The sequence below is a fragment of the Lemur catta genome, chromosome 17 (assembly GCF_020740605.2).
Source record: "Lemur catta isolate mLemCat1 chromosome 17, mLemCat1.pri, whole genome shotgun sequence".
NCBI classification, from domain to species: Eukaryota; Metazoa; Chordata; class Mammalia; order Primates; family Lemuridae; genus Lemur; species Lemur catta.
The window spans coordinates 5,809,033-5,827,467 of NC_059144.1; the positions used below are offsets into that span (position 1 = coordinate 5,809,033).

Here is an 18,435-nt window from a genome sequence, read left to right on the forward strand (position 1 = left end):
GAGTAGCAGCCAGTCACTGCAGGGCTTTCATTGCCCATTTCCCCAGTGAGCAAATCGAGTCCCCAAGCCAGAAGCCAGGTGGGGCAGAAGCACTGGGCCAAGGTCACCCTCTTGCCGTTCTGGCTCCCATAGGCCCTGACCGCCCTGGGCTTGTCTGAAAGTAGGACAAGATCCCCTTCCTTGTGAGGGTGGACACAGGAGCCACCAGTCTTGGGGGATTAGGGGGACCCAGACACCCCCAGAGTCCCAGCAGGGCAGCACCTACTACTTGCTGGTTGTGTGGAAGGCCAGGCTAGGTCCTCCTCAGAACCGAGCGGGCCAGTCCTGACCCTCCCCAGCTAGAATCTGTCCCCACCACTCGGTGCCCCAACACCTTGGGCCACTTTGCCACCAGCTCCCCATCTCAGCCCTCCTCAGAGCCCTGGGGTGGGCTCCTCCTCCACTGCTGCCTGCAGTCCTCAGAGGGGGCTCTCCATCTGAGGCGTGGCAAACACCAGACCTCCAAACTTGCGTCCTCCTGGGGGAGGTGGGGTAAGGCCCCTCTGGCTGGGAACTCAGGCAGCTGAGCTACGTGTGCCCCAGGCTTCACAAGTGCAGCAGTGTGACCCCAACCCCGCACCTCCCGCCTCTGGGGTGTAGCTCCTTGCATTTCACTAGCCAGGTAGACAGGCCACGTTGTCCTTCACCCCCAGGCCTTTGCATACACAGTTGTCTCTGCCTGGAATGCCGTCCTACCCTCCTCCACCTGAGGAATTCCTGCTCCACCGCAGGCCTCGGCGGAGGCCTCCCTGACATCCCGTCCCCCACAGAGACCACCCCTCTGCGGCCCTGAGCACAGTCCCAGCGAGCCAGAGCTGCGCGCTGTGCAAATAGAGGCCTGCGCCCGGACTCTGTGCGCCCGCGGGCCGCCCTGCGGAGCGATGGGGGTGCCTCGCTCGCCTGCCCGGCTCCCACGCCCTCTGAGACCGCCCGGCGCCCCCGGCCGGCTGCGCTCCCTGGAGTTCCCCCCGCCCTGGGACCGCCCCCGAGGAGGGGCATCTCCCCGCTCCCCGCTCCCCTGCGAGCCGGGGCGGGGAGGGGCGGGACCAGGGGCGGGGCGGGGCGCGGACCGTCCCCCACTGGCTGCAGCGCGCGGGGCAGCGGCGGATCAGTGCGCGGTGGCGGCGGCAGTGTCGCGGGCAGCTGGCGCCGCGCGGTCCTGCTCTGCCCCGCGGTCCTGCTCTGCCCCGCGCACCGGCGGCCGGCCGGCCGGAGGGACGGGGCGGGCGCTGGGCCGGCTGACGGCGAGCGGGACCGGGAGCTGCGCGCAGCGAGCCAGGCTCCTGCGCCCTCCAGGTCGGTATTGGGGCCCTCCGGGCGCGCGGAGGGACGGGGGCGGGCGCGCGGAGGGCCCGGGGCGCACGGTAGGCGCGGATCTGGAGCGGTCCCTGTCGCGGGCCGGGCGCGGGCTTTCCGCTCTGGAAAGTTTGCCGCCGCCGCCGCCGCCGCCCTGGGAGGGCTCTGTAGCAGCCAGGGAAGGAAGGGGGAGGGAGGGAGGGACCGCGGCGGGGAGGAGGCGGCCGGCGCCAGGCGGCCCGGGAGCCCTGGGCGGCGGCGGCGGCGGGCGGGGTGGTTGGGGGTCGTAGAGGTGCGGGCGCAGGAGCCGGCCGCCGCCGCGTCAGCCCCTGCGCGCCCTGGCCCGTCCCGGTAACGAGCTGTCTTCCCGCAGTCTCCCGAGTGGTGCCCTCCTCCCGCCGGTGCCCGAGCCGGGCCGTGGGGGGCAGCATGCCCGCGCGCGCCGCCTGAGGACGCCGCGGCCCTCGTGCCCGCCATGGGCGTCCCGGCCCGCGCCCTCGCGCTCTGCGTGGCCGTGGCCGTCGTGGCCGGCGTCGCCTCAGAGTCCCCGGGCACGGAGCAGCGCGTCGCGGGGAGAGCGGCAGGTAAGGCAGGACCCCGCAGGCACGGGGGAGGGCCGGGACCCCGGAGGCAGAGGCGTCCGTGACGGGAGCGGCCCCTGGGTCGGGAGGGGGCCCCCGAGTATGAGTGGCACCTCAGGGCGGTGCCTGGCTTCCGCTGCCCTACTCCCCGGAGGTCAAGGCCAGAGCCAGCGCGGCGGTTTGTGGGGCGCCGGAGCCGCCGGGCACTCCGCGATTTCGAGGCCGCCGCGGGCAGCCGGGCACCGAGGGGGCGTCCGCGGCCCCCGCCCCGCGCGTGTCCCCAGCGGAGGCGCCGTCGGGAGGGCGCGGGGTGCCATTGTTGTTCTTCTGGTTCTGTTGAGACGGAAAGTTCCCATTGTTGGTACTCCCTCCCCCGGGCCCCAGTTCATGTCCAGCTTTGGCCAAAGCGAGCGGCTGGACTTCTGAGGGTGGGGTTGGGCGCATCAGCCGAAGCCGGGCCCTTGCCCTCCGTGGCCAGTGCGGCGAGGTGACACCTTCTAGCGCCACCGCTCCCCCGCCCTGCTCCCGTGTCCCAGGGGCGGACGGGGCGCCCCTGGATGCGCGGCGGACGCCCGGCAGGCGCGGAGAGGATCGGGCGGGCGTCCTTGCGTCGTGGGGCCTTTGCCCCGGGGTGGCGGGCGAGGGCCGGGGCAGGCGCGCCGGGCCCCGAGGTGCGGCGCCCGCACACGCGCGCAGGGCCGACGGGGGTGGGGTGGCCGCGCGGAGGGAGGCCTCGGCCGGGTGAGCTCAGGCCCCACCCGGGCCGAGGCCCGAACAGCCGCCCCTTTGTACGTCGGCTCGGCCGCAGAGCACGGCCACAGAGCGCGCATTGAGGCGGCGGCGGGCGGGACCCAGGCAGATGGCGGCCGCCCCGGCCTGCGCCCCTTTCTCCGGCGGCGGCTGCAGCCTCCCGGAACAATGTCATTTTTTTATGAATGAAAGTGGGCCTGGCGCTTGAATGTGCGTGTCATTCAGCGGCGTGACAGGGCAGTCGGGAGGTCAGCGCGCGCTTTCAGAGCCTGCTCGGCCCGGCTTCCAGGGGCGCCGACTGGGCGGCCGCGGGGGGAGCCCTGCATTAGCATTTGCATTCGCATTCAGATGAAGATATTACTCCCCACGGCCTGGGAATGTCAACTAGCCCCAGGGGAGGGGGAGGGGGAGGGGCGCGGCGGCCTCCCGCCCCCCCCGCCCCCCCCAGCAACTGCGACTGGACCGTCTGCGGGCCCGTGCCTCCGGGGACCCCCGCCCCCGTGCCCCAATGGAGCTGGTGAAACAGGTAGTGCGTTCGTAGGTCAGTAAACTTAATCTGGTTCCTTAACGAGTTGGGCCAGGCAGTGAAAATACAAAGACCTCATGAAATTTACGGAGGTCCGGGCTGGCGCTTTCCTGGAAACAGAAATTGTGGAGCTAGAGCTGGCTGGGGTCAAGGGCCCTGGCGAAGGTTTTGGCTGGTGGACTGCCCTGGCCACCCGAGGCCCTACCAGGGCAACCTTCATCTCCATGTGGGGCCACTTCTCTCTCAGTGAGGGCCTGGGGGTGGCCCCCAGGGTGCAGGGTGGTTGACGGTTTGGGCTCCCCCTGCAGCCTGAGGGCACCCACTCAGGAGGCGCTGGCTGGCTGCAACCTCACCAGCCCCTCCACAGGGCTGAACTTTGAGCCCCGCTGGCCTCTGGGTGGTTCATTAACCCGGCTGAGCCTAGGAGCCCCTGTCACCCATCCCCCAAGGCCTTAGGTCTCAGGGTTGGAACTGTCGTCCAAGGCACCCCTTTCACAATTGAGCCTAGAGGGGAACCCAGGGGCTTGAGGTGTCCAGGCTGGGGGAGGGCAGGCCACCAGCCCACTTCAGTGATTTAACTGGGAGCCACCCCAGTGGGGGGGATCTGCCTGGCCCTCAGGGTTCAGGCTGCCAGCTGCCAGCCCATTCTCTGGGTGCCCTCCTCCAACCTCAGTTTCTTTGAGGGGCCTAGAGGAGTGATACTGGTAGGACTGATAACGGCAGGGTTGTTTCGAGGATTAGGTGGATAATCCTGGTAAGCCCTCATTAGCCTGCCCGGCCTCCGGATCCCTCTTTCTTCTAACTTTATTATGAAACTTTGAGGAATGTCTCCAGGTGGGAACCGAGGTGGGGAGGCAGGAAGCTCAGACTCTAGCCCTTGGCTTCAGGGTCCCTTTGGGGTGCTCTCTTCTCTTAGGCTCTTATAAAACACACAGCTGGCAACACGCATCTGGCAACTGGTCCAGGCCCTGCGAGAGCTGCAGGACCACTTTGTTCCCTGACCCCGGGCCCTCGTCTCACCCCAAAACCCAAACCCCTTGGGGGAGCCAGCTCCAGACTAGAGTTTGAATTTGGTGTTTGTTCTCTGGTATCCGCCTAAGGCCCTTAGATGGAGCATTGCTCCTCCTCCATCCCACCCTGTGCCTCCCAGTGCACTGGGGGCCTTAACCGTGGTGACCTGGAACCGAGAGCAAGGTTCCCCAGGCTGAGGACACAGCCCTCCCCAGCAGGCTGGCCTGGCCTGGCCATGGCCTCTTGGACATCAGTCCCCAGGCAAGAGACCAAGAGCAGGGAGGTCTCCCACCATTCACTTTCATACTCTCGAGCTACTTAGGGTGTAGAGGCCTCTCTGGGCCCCGGGCCCGTGGAGTGGAATTGTTACCTTGTGCCACACTGCGGGAAACAGGCATAGAGCCAGTGAGTGGCAAAGTCAGGGAGACTGAGAAACACCCCCAGACCCAGCATAGCTCACCCAGGACCAGTACCCCCTGGGCTGGACCTGTGGGCTCCATCTGGCATGTGGTACCCTGGTGGGGCCCCCCACCGTGGGTCCCCCCTTTTGTGATGAAGAAGGAGCCCTTCCTAGGGCCACTGAGGGAGGCTGGGCTCCACGAGTGCCTGGTGCTGGGTGGGGCCTGAGGGGCCCGGCTGGCCTGGGCCCCCCATGCTGCCTCCCAGGGCAGCAGACCCTGAGCTCCTAGGGGTCCCTGCTTGACCTCCCCAAGTCAGCCTTTGCTGGGTGTCCTCAGGCCCCTGTGGGCCCCTGCCTGAAGTTGGCCCCTGCAGGCAGGGTGGTTGGGCGGTCCCTTCCCCCACAACCGGTAGAACTGTGGGCATGGCTGGCATGGGGGCCACTCCGTGTCCCTCCAGTCCCTCACTGGACCAGGTTGAAGGGAATACTTCTCTGTCGCCACCCAGACCAAACTGGAACCAACCGGCTGTTGCCCTTGGGCCAGGGCCTGGGGCTGAGGCTGCCACGACCATCCTGTTCTTGGCCTTCTGGGGGGCCTCAGGCAGCTCCCAGCACTGGGTGGTCCCCACAGGACACAATGGCTAGGACTAGAGGGTTGGAGGTCAGGCCAGGAGTCCCCCCTGACCACAGGGCCCCCACCGGGGCTGGCCCTGAGCTGTGGGTCCCCAGGGGGCGCAGGCTCTGGTGGATATTTCAGGGGTGAGTATGGGTCCTTCTGGCTGGCAGGATCCTGGTGAGCACTGGGCATGTGGGGCTGGCTTAGGTGGGGTGGGCGAGTTGGGCCTGGCCGGGGAGCCAGGGACTAGTGTGTCCAGAGTGGGCAGCTGGGCCCTCAAATCTAGGCCAGGCGTCAGCAGAATGACAAGTGATGGTACAGCCAGCCCAGCTGGGTCGGGGAAGGAGGCCTGCCCGGCGGGACCACCCACCCCTGTCCTGGGCCCCATGCCCAGGGTACCCGCCTGTGCCGGGCATTGTCCGGCCTGGCAGGGAGGCCTGGGGGTGATGGTCAGGTGGTGTGTTACTGGGTCTCAGACCTTGGTGGCCCCTGGGGAGCTAGGCAGCTTCTGGACAGGGGAGGGGCCCAGGGGCCACCTGTGTGCTTCTGCCCATGGGGCTATGCTCCCGCCCCAGCTTCTCGGCCCTCGGGGGGCGGGGCCGGGGCTCTCACCTGCTTGGTGGCTCTGACAGCTTTCTCCTCCACTCTGGGTCCTGCCCTGTGAGTCAGTGAGAATCCTTCATGAAACTTAGAAATTAGAACTTTCAGTGTCCATAAGTGCAGTTTCACAGGAGGGCAGCCATGCCTGTTTACTCACAGGCTGTCTGCGGAAGCTGCTGTCACCTGCGATGGCAGAGCTGAGTCCTTAAGACAGGGTAGAAGCCTGGAAATACTGACGCCCGGGGCCTATAGGGTCACAGTTTCCAGCCCCTGGTTTGAAGGCTGGCTGGTGGGACCCTAGGCTCTGGGAGCAGGTCCTTCCTTACTCGGGGCTGCTGCAGCCTCTGCTGGTGTGCCTGTGAAGTGGGGGTGCCCTGGTGCCTCCCATGGGTGTGTTGGGCCCTTTGTGCCAGGTTTCAGGGTGCCTGCCTCACAGTCGCCCATCTCACCTGCAGATGTCCTAGGGCCTGATTCCGGCCAGCAGGAGCAGTTGGTGTTCAGCAGCGGGGACATTGTGGAGCTGAGCTGCCACCCACCCGGAGGTGGTCCCATGGGGCCCACTGTCTGGGTGAAGGACGGCACAGGGCTGGTGCCCTCAGAGCGCATCCTGGTGGGGCCCCGGCGGCTGCAGGTGCTAAATGCCTCCCATGAGGACACAGGGGCCTACAGCTGCTGGCAGAGGCTCACCCAGCGCCTGCTCTGCCACTTCAGTGTGCGTGTGACAGGTGAGCGCCACTGACCCATGCCAGGCTGGGTGGAGGGGACTGGGTTGCTAAGGTCCCTGAGCCCAGGGAGACCCCCAGCCATGTGGCTGCAGCACCCCTGCCCCGAGGGTCTTGCTGGATATTGGCAGAGAGGAGGGTGCCCCCAAGAGGTGCATCTGAATGGGGGGCCTCAGCCCCACCCATTGGGGCACCTGGATACAGGCCATCACGGAGTCACCACCCACGTGCACCCTTTCCTGCCTTGCAGATGCTCCGTCCTCAGGAGATGATGAAGATAGTGAGGACGAGGCTGAAGATGCAGGTGAGCCAAGGTCCCTGACACATGGGCTGGCCAGGGTGGCACCTGCTTTCCACCTGCCAAGCCCTGCCGCAACAGGCAGGTGGGGGTTCAAGGCCTGGAGGATGACCTCCTGGGGTCACACTGATGATCGGGTCCCCTCAGGGTGGAGGAGGGGCTGGGCTGTGGAAATTGCTCTGATTCCTGGCCCTGGGCCTAGGTGGCAGGCTGGGAGTGGCAGGGATACACCCATCCTACAGGTGGGGAGACTGAGGCACAGGGCCCTGGGAGCCCTAGGAGCAGTAAGGAGGTCAGGGCTGGCGTGTGGGGACTTTGACGTTGGCTCTGGGTGAGGTGGCTGTGCAGGTGTGAATGCAGCAGGGAGCGGAGCCCCCGTGGCAGGACCCAGGAGTTAAGGGCGGCAGCAGCGAGTGCCTGGCCCAGCGGGAGGTGGGTGACCACAGGCTGTAAATTGGGAGCCAGCATCCCCCATGGATGGGCTGTGGGTATGAGAGTGCAGTGAGAGGACAGTGGCAAGTGGACTCCGCCCACTGTGGAGGGCTGGTGGGAGGCGGGGCTTCTGGTTTGGGAGGATCTGAGAGGTGTGCACGCGCAGGCGAGGATCACTGTGGGACAGACGCTGCGGGCAGGTACAACCGGGACTGACGTGTGTGTGGGCTGCTCCCTGAGCCCCTTGGGGTGAGTGGACCAGAGAGGAGGAGCCCACCGGGGAGATGGGCTCCTGGGGGAGGCCAGGGGAGCTGTCTGGGGAGAGGATAGAATTTCCCAGCCCGGCCATCCCAGGCACGTGCTGGGTGTTTCCACCCATGTGGCTTGCGCCGTGAGGGTTACTGGGGGTCGCCTTTCAAAGGCACCGTCTGGCATTGGTAGCCTTGAGTCTTATGGTCTCTCAATCCCAGCAGATGGCCCCTGCCACAGCTTGCTGGGCTCTCTCTGTCACCCCAGGGGTCTCTACTCGCCACTCCGGGAGGCCTGGGAGGGCAGCAACAAGCTCGGGGAGGGGCCTCTTCCCAGCGTCTGTCCATACTGCTCCTACCAGCGCCTCAGCATCCTCTAGGAGCTGGGCATGTCACTGTGGGTGGACGGCAGTGAGGTCACAGGCAGAGGGGATGCTGGCCCAGCCTCCCAAAGAGTCCTGGCAGGAAGGCAGCCCCCACCCCGACCCCCAGGAAGGAGGAAAAATAGTTGGGCTACGTGGGAGGGCTGGCAGCCCTGAACACCAGGACAGGGAGGAGGCGGGGCCTTCAGGATGCTGTCCTTATGGGTGCCTGCCAGGCCCTGGGGCTCTGCAGAGGGTGGCCTAGGGTCTCAGATTCTAGTGGGCCAATGCCACCCTGCTGCCTCCGAGGCGCTGGCTTTGTGGGAAGCTGGGTCCCCTCCTGGTAAGCTGCTCCCAAGGCCTAGGTCCCTCCACCCAGCTGGGCTGCCTACTGGGTCTCCCCCACTGGTGGGTGTCCCTGGGTGAGTGGGGGCTCCCCAGGGAGATGCCCTTTGGGCTGAAAGCTCCCAGGCCAGGATGAGGCACCCTGGACCTCTTGGTGGGAACAGCTGCTTGGGGAAGCAGATGGTGGGGAGGGGACACATGGTCCAGCTCAGAGTGCTGGGGGTGGGGGACATGTTTGGAGGCTCTCGAGAGCCTTATGCAACTCAGGCAGGGGTCCTTGAGAGGCCAGCACTCTCGCTGCACAAGAGGGAAACTGAGGAAGGGGTGGGAAGGGGCAGCTTTGGAAGGTGGGGGGTCTGTCAGGTCAGATGCGCCTTTGCTCCCCGCCTTGGTCGTGGCCTTCACGTGCACATCCACTGGCAGGGGCCCCTTACTGGACTCGGCCTGAGCGGATGGACAAGAAGCTACTGGCTGTGCCGGCCGCCAACACTGTTCGCTTCCGCTGCCCGGCCGCCGGCAACCCCACTCCATCCATCTCCTGGCTGAAGAATGGCAAGGAGTTCCGAGGCGAGCATCGCATTGGGGGCATCAAGGTGGGCCTGGCAGTGGGCGGTGCCTCAATCTGGGAGTGCGTGGGGCCTGGTGGCATCAGCCGGGATTGGCTCACTTGCGCCCGCTGCAGCTGCGGCACCAGCAGTGGAGCCTGGTCATGGAGAGCGTGGTGCCCTCGGACCGCGGCAACTACACGTGCGTGGTGGAGAACAAGTTCGGCAGCCTGCGCCAGACGTACACGCTGGACGTGCTGGGTGAGGGCCAGGGCAGAGGCAGGGCAGCCGTGGGCGGGCGGGGGGCAGCCCCTAAGCCCGGTCTGTCCCCACAGAGCGCTCCCCGCACCGCCCCATCCTGCAGGCGGGGCTGCCGGCCAACCAGACGGCAGTGCTGGGCAGCGACGTGGAGTTCCACTGCAAGGTGTACAGTGATGCGCAGCCCCACATCCAGTGGCTCAAGCATGTGGAGGTGAATGGCAGCAAGGTGGGCCCCGACGGCACGCCCTACGTCACTGTGCTTAAGGTGAGTCGGCTGCTCGAATGGGCACCACCACCACCAGTTGCAGCAGGAGTGGGGCTCCTGGGCCTGGCTCCAAGGCTGCCCCTGGGCTGGGGGATGCAGAAGGATCCGGGCCCAGGTGTTGTCGGCCCTTCAGGGGAAGGGGCAGTAGGGGCTCTGGGCTGGGGGTCTGAGTCGCAGTACCCCACACCCTGCTCTGGGCCAGAGGTGGCTGCCATGGGACCTGTTTCTTTCCCTCTCTGTTCCAGGGTCGGCCTCGGCCTCTCTGGGGTGGGCTCAGGGGTAGTGACAGTGGCCCGGGGCAGGAGGGTGGTGGCTGGGCCCTCCAAGTACCCTCTGGAGCTGGCCCAACTGGCCATCGTCAGCTGTGCAGAGCATGTCGTGGGCTCCCCGCCCACCACCTCCCTCTGCCCTTAGCTTTGTTCCCATGGCTGCAGGGGTGGGGGCCACCAAGTTGGGATGGTTGCAACACGCAGAGCCCAAAGAGAAACATCTGTTTAGAGACAAGATGGCCTGAGGGGGTGGGGAGAGCGGAGTCCAGGCCCAGCTGGAAGAGGCCGCGGCAGGCTCTGCGGGGTGCTCCCCTGTGCTGTGGGCACTAGTGTGCCGGCCCGGAGAGGGTCTCCGAGGGCTCTGGGCTCTGCGGGTGGAGGGGAGAAGCGCATCCTGTGAAACCACAGCCGCCGCTGGCAGGTGCCTCCACACTGCCCCCAGGCAGCTTCTGTGCTGACGCAGCTCAGCCCTGTTCCTTCCTTGGGGGTCTCCACGTCCTGCCTCGTGCCTGGCGGGGCTGCCCCAGGGCGTGCCTGAGCCGGGTCTCTTGTCCCCGCAGTCCTGGATCAGTGAGAGTGTGGAGGCTGACGCGCGCCTCCGCCTGGCCAATGTGTCGGAGCGGGACGGGGGCGAGTACCTCTGTCGAGCCACCAATTTCATAGGCGTGGCCGAGAAGGCCTTTTGGCTGCGCGTTCACGGGCCCCGAGCAGGTAACGACTCTGTCCCACGCCGGCTGGCACTCGAGCTCCAGCTCCAAGGCCCTGGCCGAGCCCCTGCACGCCCCGCACGCCCCATCCTGCTCGCTCGCTCCCACCCTGCGCTCTGTGCTCTGCTCTGGCCTCCTGGGCAGTGGCAGCCTCCACTGTGACTGCCCGCTTTGAGCCCCGTGTCCTGTGCTGGCCCTTCCTACACCCCTGCACACCCCAGAAGGTCCTCAGCGCCCACCAGGGCTGGGCACCATGCTCTTTGTGAGCACCCACCTTCCGCCTGTCTCTGGCCGTGCCCACTGCTTGCTCGCTTCCAGCCAGTCTGTGCGTCCATCTGTCCATCGTCCGTCTCACCCTCCTCTCTCCACGCTAACCCTGCATGCTGTCCCTCGCAGCGCCGTGCCTGATGCTCACTTGGGACAGAGGATGCCGGTGGAGGGACTGGCTTTGGGCTCGGTGCCGACGCACAGGCAGAGGGCCCTCAGCCGCCATGGCAGTGGCCACCGCGGCAGTGGCCGCTGTGGCAGTAGCTGCCGTGGCAGTGGCCGAGACAGTGGTGGCCGAGGTGGTGGTGGCTGAGGTGGTGGTGGCGGCGTTTTCCTTGCAGCCTGGCTGGATCGTCACCGTGTGGACTCTTCTGCGGTGCCCGCGGGACGGTGTTGGCGCTCGCCTATCGAGCTCTGTTCTCTCTTTGTAGACGGCGGGCGCTAACACCACCGACAAAGAGCTAGAGGTTCTGTCCTTGCGCAATGTTACCTTTGAGGACGCCGGGGAGTACACCTGCCTGGCTGGCAATTCTATCGGGTTTTCCCATCACTCTGCGTGGCTGGCGGTGCTGCCAGGTACTGGCTCCTGCCGCTTTGCACCTGTGCTCTCGGGGCGCTGGCCCAGGCTATGCCCCAGCCGCCACGGACAGGCACGGGACCCTGCGACTTGCGGCTGCCCCATTCCGTGGAGCCCTCATACCTGGCCCTATGCCTGGTGTGGGAACAGAGTTGACCAGCCCTGTCTGGTCTCAGGGGCCCCCTTGGCCTGGCCCCCGACTACCAGCCGGGTCCCTAGATGTAGGCCCTCCGCTGCAGCTTTGGCCTCTCCCGGGTGCCTGGGTGGCGGTGTGGGTGCTGCTGGCTCTGCTGGGCTCCTTCCCTCTGGGGTGTGGCCCCTCCTGACTCACGGGCGCTCTGACTGCAGGACCCTTGGGATGAAAGGGGCCGTGGAGGCTCTGAGCCCTGTCCTCGTCTGCCTGTGCCTGTGGCTCGAGCCTAGGGCAGACCGTGGGGGCTCCCAGGAGGCAGACTAGGCCTCAGTGCCCGTGTCTTTGCAGCCGAGGAGGAGCTGGCAGAAGCCGGCGAGGCCAGCAGCGTGTACACGGGTGTTCTCAGCTACGGGGCGGGCTTCTTCCTGTTCATCCTGGTGGTGGCGGCCGTGACACTCTGCCGCCTACGCAGCCCCCCCAAGAAGGGCCTGGGCTCTCCCACTGTGCACAAGATCTCTCGCTTCCCGCTCAAGCGACAGGTAACAGAAAGTAGATACCAGGTTCCGAGCTGCCTGCTGGCCCAACCAGCCTCCCGGGCCCCCGTGACTCACTCTGATCCTGGGATCTCTGAGTTCAGGGGACCCTGTGGTGTCTCAGGCCAGGGGCTCCACATGGGACATGTTTCTTTGCAGCTGGGTGGGCTAACCCCTCTTTCTTCTTGGGTCACCACATGAAGCCCAGGCTACCCTGGGTTACAAAACATTTTAAAAAATCTTCACTTAATACTAGCAGAAGTCAGAATACCCACTTTCCAGCCCAGTGCCCTGTCCAGGAGCTGTGGCCTTGTGCCCCGAGGCCGCTCCACCCTCCCCTTCCCCGGCTCCCGAGTGCGGCGCCAACCTGCCCCTGCCGACCCAAGCAGGTGTCCTTGGAGTCCAACTCGTCCATGAACTCCAACACCCCGCTGGTCCGCATCGCTCGGTTGTCTTCAGGAGAGGGGCCCACATTGGCTGACGTCTCTGAGCTTGAGCTGCCAGCTGACCCCAAGTGGGAGCTGCCCCGGGCCCGGTCAGTGGTGGTGACAGTGCACAGGGGGGGCTGGTGGGGGTTCTGTGGTGGGGTGGGGTGGCCACCTGGCAGGGGCCTGGTTGAATTCCAGTTTGAGTTGGGTAGGATTCAGGGCCATTGGGGATTGACCGTGGGTTCAGGCTGGGGCCTTGAGGGATGCTTCAAGGGGGGTACCTGGTAGGGACCCACCCTTCTCAAGGTGCCCTGTTGGAGGGCACAGCACAGGGCAAGGCCCAAGGGTGACTCCCTTCATCCTCATGAGCAGGGGTGGGGAGTACATGTGGAGGGCTGCCTGGAGGTAGTGGCACTAGGCCTCGGAGGCTGGGCAGGGGCACCAGGGTGGGGCTGTGAGCAGACAGGCTCATGCACTCATGCCTCTGCTGCTGCAGGCTGACCCTGGGCAAGCCTCTCGGGGAGGGCTGCTTTGGCCAGGTGGTCATGGCGGAGGCCATTGGCATTGACAAGGACCGGGCTGCCAAGCCTGTCACTGTGGCCGTGAAGATGCTGAAAGGTGAGGAGCCACGTAGCAAGGGGCACCTGGGCAGGGCTGGGGGAGGCGCGCTGCCTAATGGCCCTTCCTTGCACAGACAATGCCACCGACAAGGACCTGTCCGACCTGGTGTCGGAGATGGAGATGATGAAGATGATCGGCACACACAAGAACATCATCAACCTGCTGGGCGCCTGCACGCAGGGTGGTACGCAGCGGGTGCTGGGTGGGTGTCCCTCCCAGGCCGTGGGGCCCCCTCTGAGAATCCTGTACCCACAGGGCCCCTGTACGTGCTGGTAGAGTACGCTGCCAAGGGCAACCTGCGTGAGTACCTACGGGCGCGGCGGCCCCCGGGCATGGACTACTCCTTCGACACCTGCAAGCTGCCTGAGGAGCAGCTCACCTTCAAGGACCTGGTGTCCTGTGCCTACCAGGTGGCCCGGGGCATGGAGTACCTGGCCTCGCAGAAGGTGAGCAGGGTGGGAGGTACAGGCCGAGGTGACAGCTTGCGGGCTGTGGGGTGAGTGCGGGCAGGCCCCCCATGGGGTGAGGATGGTGAGGCGGGGGTGGCAGCTTCAGCCCTGGACCCCCACCCCCACCCCAGTGCATCCATAGGGACCTGGCTGCCCGCAATGTGCTCGTGACTGAGGACAATGTGATGAAGATCGCAGACTTTGGCCTGGCCCGAGATGTACACAACCTCGACTACTACAAGAAGACCACCAACGTGAGCCCAGCCCCGGGGTAGGGGGGCCCGAGCCACAGGGCTCCTGGCAGCCAACGTCCCCTCCCCTTCCCTCCCCACCAGGGCCGGCTGCCCGTGAAGTGGATGGCGCCTGAGGCCCTGTTTGACCGAGTCTACACCCACCAGAGTGACGTGTATGTGTGCCCTGCCGTCTCTGCCCTCGTCGGGGGTGGGAGCTCTGGGGGCAGAGCCAGGAGCCCAGCTGCAGCCCCCACAGCCCTGGGCCTGGGGCTCCCAGAGGGTGGGCTGTTTCTCCTGCCCTGGCCTTCACCCTGTGGGCCCCTTGATGCCCGCCTAGGCACCTGTTCTGGGTGTGGGGGTCACAGAGCAGCCTGATCTCGCCTGCCCCTGCAGCTGGTCCTTCGGGGTCCTGCTCTGGGAGATCTTCACGCTGGGGGGCTCACCATACCCTGGCATCCCCGTGGAGGAGCTCTTTAAACTGCTGAAGGAGGGCCACCGAATGGACAAGCCGGCCAACTGCACACACGACCTGTGAGCAGCACCCCAGCCCCTGCACTGAGTCCAAGGGGGTGCAGGGCCCGTGGGCCCAGGGTGGGGTGAGGGGCTGGCAGCCCCAGAGGCTGCTCCTGAGTCAGGCAGGAAGCTGGCGGCAGCCTGGGAGGGGTGGGCGGGCAGGAGCTGCGCCTGAGTGCCTCTCCGCAGGTACATGGTCATGCGGGAGTGCTGGCACGCCGCGCCCTCCCAGAGGCCCACCTTCAAGCAGCTGGTGGAAGACCTGGACCGCATCCTCACCGTGACATCCACCGACGTGAGTGCTGCCCGAGGCTGTCCTCACAGGCCGTTGTGCCGCCTGGAGTCCTGAGTGGTGGGGCGGGCCCTCCGGGCACAGCTGGCAGCGGGAAGTGGGGCCTCAGCGCGCGCTGCTGACCGCCCATCCCCTGCCGGCAGGAGTACCTGGACCTGTCAGTGCCCTTTGAGCAGTACTCTCCGGGCGGCCAGGACACCCCCAGCTCCAGCTCCTCTGGGGACGACTCCGTGTTTGCCCACGATCTGCTGCCCCCGGCCCCGTCCAGCAGCGGGGGCCAGAGGACATGAAAGCTGGCAGCCTGCAGGCTGAGCCCCCAACAATGTGAGAGGGGACCCCAGCCCACCCTGTGCTGTTGGCGTGCGGTCGCCCCAGGCCAGAGACCCGGTATAGACAGACAGTGCTTCATACCTGTGCGTGCGTGTGTGTGTGTGTGTGTGTGTGTGTGTGTCTCGGCCGAAGGTTCAGCAGTCCCCTGGGGTGCCCATGCTGCTTCCTGACCGTGCTGCAGCACCGAAGGGCCTTTGTTCTGGGGGGACAAAATGTAGAATGTAAGGTCCCATGGGACCCCCAGGGGCAGGCACTGAGCCAAACTGCCACGGGCTCCGGCCCCCACCTGCCCTACTGGGAGCATCAGGGGCCCGGCTCCAGCATTCGGGGCCTTGGTCCCTCCAGTGCCCAGAGCTGAGCCTGCAGAAAAGCCCCCCTCGCCCCCCATGACCTCCTGCCTGAGCGGCACCTGCTGGGGACAAGCGTCAGTGCACAGCACCCCCTCCAGGCTCCCCGCTTCCCCCCTGCCCCTCCGACTGAAATTACGGGTACCTGAAGGTGGGAGCCTTTAACCTCTATCTGCAAGGTTTATTCCAGAAACAAGTGTACATTTATATAAATAGATGCTGTGTATATGATATATATACATACCTATATATAAAAATATCTATGTGGAAGAAGAGGCTGCACACTGAGGCCTGGGACCTCGGGTGCAGGAGGTGGGGGTCGCCCTGGTGGGGAGTCCCCCAGGGTACTCGCTGTTGACACAAACACAAACACAGGCAGGGGCACAGGGGCTTTTCTGGCACCACAGTTTTGTTTTAAAAATTGTACCTGGACCTGTATATTTGTAAAGCTATTTATCAACCCCCAGCTCCCTTGCCCCCACCCCACGCTCATAGCGTTTAGCCAGCCACATGGCAGAGTTTAAGTTTTAAGTTATTAACAGCTGAGCAGGTTTGTGCTGCGTTGTGAGGGGTTGCCGAGAATGTACGTCCAGCCCACACCCCAGCTGGAGCCGGCCCCCTCGGAGCCTGGAAGGCCGCTACTAGTTGGAGATGATTCCGGTGAGGATAGTTTATTTCCTTTGGCCTTCTTTTGCAGGGGAATTAGATTTCTATAGGATTTTTCTTTAGGAGATTTATTTTTTTGGACTTCAAAACAAGCTGGTATTTTCATACGAATTCTTCTAATTGCTGTGTGTTCCAGGCAGGGAGGCGGCTTCCAGGGAAGGGCCCGCCCTGCGTGCAGGTTCAGATGTTATTAGATGTTACAAGTTTATATATATCTATATATATAATTTATTGAGTTTTTACAAGATGCATTTGCTGTAGACTTAACACTTCTTACGCAATGCTTCTAGATTTTTATAGCCTGGTCTGCTACCTTTCGAAGCTTGGCAGAGAAGCCGTGAATTCAGTTTTGTTACTTTTTGTGCTGTTAATGGCCTGAGTCTGGGTGGCTGTCCCTTGCTTGTCCGCTGGGCGGTGGCTCAGGGTGGTCTTTCCTCATGGCCTAGCGTTTGGTGGCCAAGGTGTGGGCCCAAACCAGCAGATGTGATTTGTTAACCCAGCAGACGTACTTTCCAAACAATAAAGCGAGAAGACCGGTTCCCACCCCTGCCCATGCCTCCTTGCCTTCTGTTTGGGATCCTGGGCAGCTCCTTGCTGGGTCATTTGCTGCCAAGGGGAGGGAGGGCTTTGAGCAGTTGGGCCGGCTCAGGGGTCCCAGGGCAGGAATGCAGAGTTTGGTGTTTGCAGGAGTCCCCGATGGGAGCCAGTACGAGCTCTGGGTGTGCCAGCTCCCTGGCTGCCCCTAGCTCATGGGGGCCCTGAGGGGCGTGGGGTCATGTCCAAGCTCTTGTGTGGGTCTGAGGCCTCCCCTCAGCACCCCCAGCACCTGCCTGCCTGATCGTCTGGGGAAGGGAGCTTTCTAGGTGTCCCTGCATGGAGCTGCCTGTAAACAAGTGACCTTGGGAGCGCACCGTCCACATAGGTGACGGTGGCCATGCTCCCCTTGCCCAGGCCTAGCCACCCACTTCCCCACCTCTGGGCTCCACCAGCAACCCCTGCATGCCAGTAACACCTGCGCCTTTGGGCAGATGCTGCTGTGTTGGCTGGGTTGCTGAGGAAGGGCCCACACCTCCCCCCCCAAGGTCACAGTGGAGCAGGGTGGGAGTGAGTCTGGGAAGGCACCATGGAGGAGTCAGGAGCAGGCCTGCCTCATGTGTCACCTCTGACCTGGGAGCAGGGTTCCAGCCGCTGGGCTGTGACATGTACTCTGGCCTCTAAGAACCTCGCTCCCCCTGTTGCATGTTGGAACTCGCCTTCCAGGTAAGGGGTGTTTCTGGCCTGTTTTCTGGGTAGGCTACTAGGGTCTAACCTCATTCAGGGAAGTGCTTGGGGGGGCAGTCGCCCCCCTGGTGGGGGTGCACGGGACCTGGCAAGGGGTACCACACCCTCCAGCCTTTCCCCCCCCCCGCCACCCCCCCAGCTGGCTCAGAGACCCTGTGCTGGAGACTTAGAGGCTGGCCTGGCCATGGGACACCTGGTGACAGTGCCCAGGGCGGGGAGGCCTGGAAGAGTTAAAGCAAGGCTGAGGGTCAGGCTGGTCCTGTGTCCCGCTGGGCTTGGAGCTCAGGCTGGGCCTACTGCATCCCTGCTGCAACCCCCAGGTCCATCTCCAGCCCAGGGGGACCCTGGCAGGGTGCTGGCCAACAGGGCCAGGAATGAGAAGCTCGGTCCTTGGAGCTGCCCAACTAGGGGCTTCTGGGTCATCGGCCCCTGCCCGGTAAGAACATGAACACAGGAGGGGTCCCCTGTTGTTACCACGGTGGAACCTCCTCAATCAGCCCCACCACAGTGTGGGCAGCTGGTTAAGTCAGGATCCCCTCTGGAGGTCGGGTCTTGTCTCCTCTTGCAGATGATCTTTGAGAGGGATGTGTCCTGCGCTGACCCTGCCTCCCAGACCAGGCTAGTGGCCCCTGTGGGTTGTCTGACTTGCTCCTGGTGGGCCGGGCATGACTGCAGGGCCAGCCGCCTCCCAGGGACTGTGAGTGACTCCCAGAGTTTCCCTGAGGCCATCTGCTTGAATACTCCCGGAAAGAGCTTCCCCAAAAGGCAGAGGAATCAAATTCTCTGTATTACTTATGCACCACCAGCAGGCACATAAGTTTTCTGCTGGAGAGTTGCCACAGGCGCAGGACTCCACTTACCACTCACAGTCAACTCCGTCCTCTGGACTGTTGTCCCTACCAAGCACTTCCTGCCCTGGCCCTGGGATGGGCCTTTCTTGAGCTGGAGTGCCTTCAGGTGGCCTTCTGGATGCTGGGAGAGAGATTAATCACGAATGCTGGGAGAACCAGGCTCTAGTCCAGGCCTGTGAACTTGGTCAGCTTAATCGCAGTGCCTGCTGTGGCCAATTCAGGCCCCTCGCTGCCCTCAGGCTCACAAGGCTGTGTCCCCAGCCAACAGCACCACAGAAGTGCATGAGGCAACCCAGGGAGCCTGGTGCCAGCGCAGGGGCAGGGCGAGTGCCTGAGAGGCTGAGTGATGGGGAGGGTTGGCAGATGAGACGCCATGCCTCTGTCCTGCTGCCAGGACCCTCCACCCACCCTCCCACACCCAGGGAGGAATCCAGAGATGTGGGCTGGGGAGCAGGCTGTGGTGTAGGAAGAGCCCCGGCCTCTCACTGGACCCCTTGGGCAGTGCTGGGACCCCCAAGTCCCTAAGGAGTCTTTCAGAAGAGCAGGCCTCCCTGGATGGTACCATGGCAGGGTCCCAGCCACCACCCACCCAGAAAGACAATGTCAGGAGGCACTAAACAAACCACTGTGTGGCAGACAAG

General features: G+C 64.6%; 1 protein-coding gene across 4 annotated transcripts; it reads left to right on the plus strand.

The window, feature by feature from the left end:
- Positions 1-1,627: 1,627 nt before the first annotated feature.
- FGFR3 (fibroblast growth factor receptor 3) lies at positions 1,628-16,211 on the plus strand. 4 transcript variants are annotated; one of them, XM_045529604.1, is made up of 17 exons: positions 1,628-1,919; positions 6,275-6,544; positions 6,792-6,845; positions 8,650-8,819; positions 8,909-9,032; positions 9,107-9,297; positions 10,127-10,277; positions 11,599-11,789; positions 12,170-12,318; positions 12,708-12,829; positions 12,906-13,016; positions 13,088-13,278; positions 13,413-13,535; positions 13,617-13,687; positions 13,908-14,045; positions 14,217-14,322; positions 14,463-16,211. In XM_045529604.1, the coding sequence occupies exons 1-17, from the start codon at positions 1,811-1,813 to the stop codon at positions 14,607-14,609; spliced, it is 2,418 nt and encodes an 805-aa protein (XP_045385560.1). In that variant the 5' UTR covers positions 1,628-1,810; the 3' UTR covers positions 14,610-16,211. The 4 variants fall into 4 exon arrangements, with proteins under 4 accessions (XP_045385560.1, XP_045385561.1, XP_045385562.1 ...); XM_045529605.1 differs by having other exon boundaries at positions 12,173-12,318; XM_045529606.1 differs by lacking the exon at positions 10,127-10,277 and adding an exon at positions 10,972-11,116.
- The last annotated feature ends 2,224 nt before the right edge of the window (positions 16,212-18,435 follow it).

What these genes read in the sequence shown, in the direction of transcription:
- FGFR3 (XM_045529604.1), top strand. Translation starts at nt 1,811, where the DNA reads ATGGGCGTCCCGGCCCGCGCCCTCGCGCTCTGCGTGGCCGTGGCCGTC. An exon ending in TGGGAGCTGCCCCGGGCCCG is followed by an intron (nt 12,319 to 12,707) that starts GTCAGTGGTGGT and finishes CTGCTGCTGCAG; the next exon opens with GCTGACCCTGGGCAAGCCTC. An exon ending in GCCAACTGCACACACGACCT is followed by an intron (nt 14,046 to 14,216) that starts GTGAGCAGCACC and finishes GCCTCTCCGCAG; the next exon opens with GTACATGGTCATGCGGGAGT.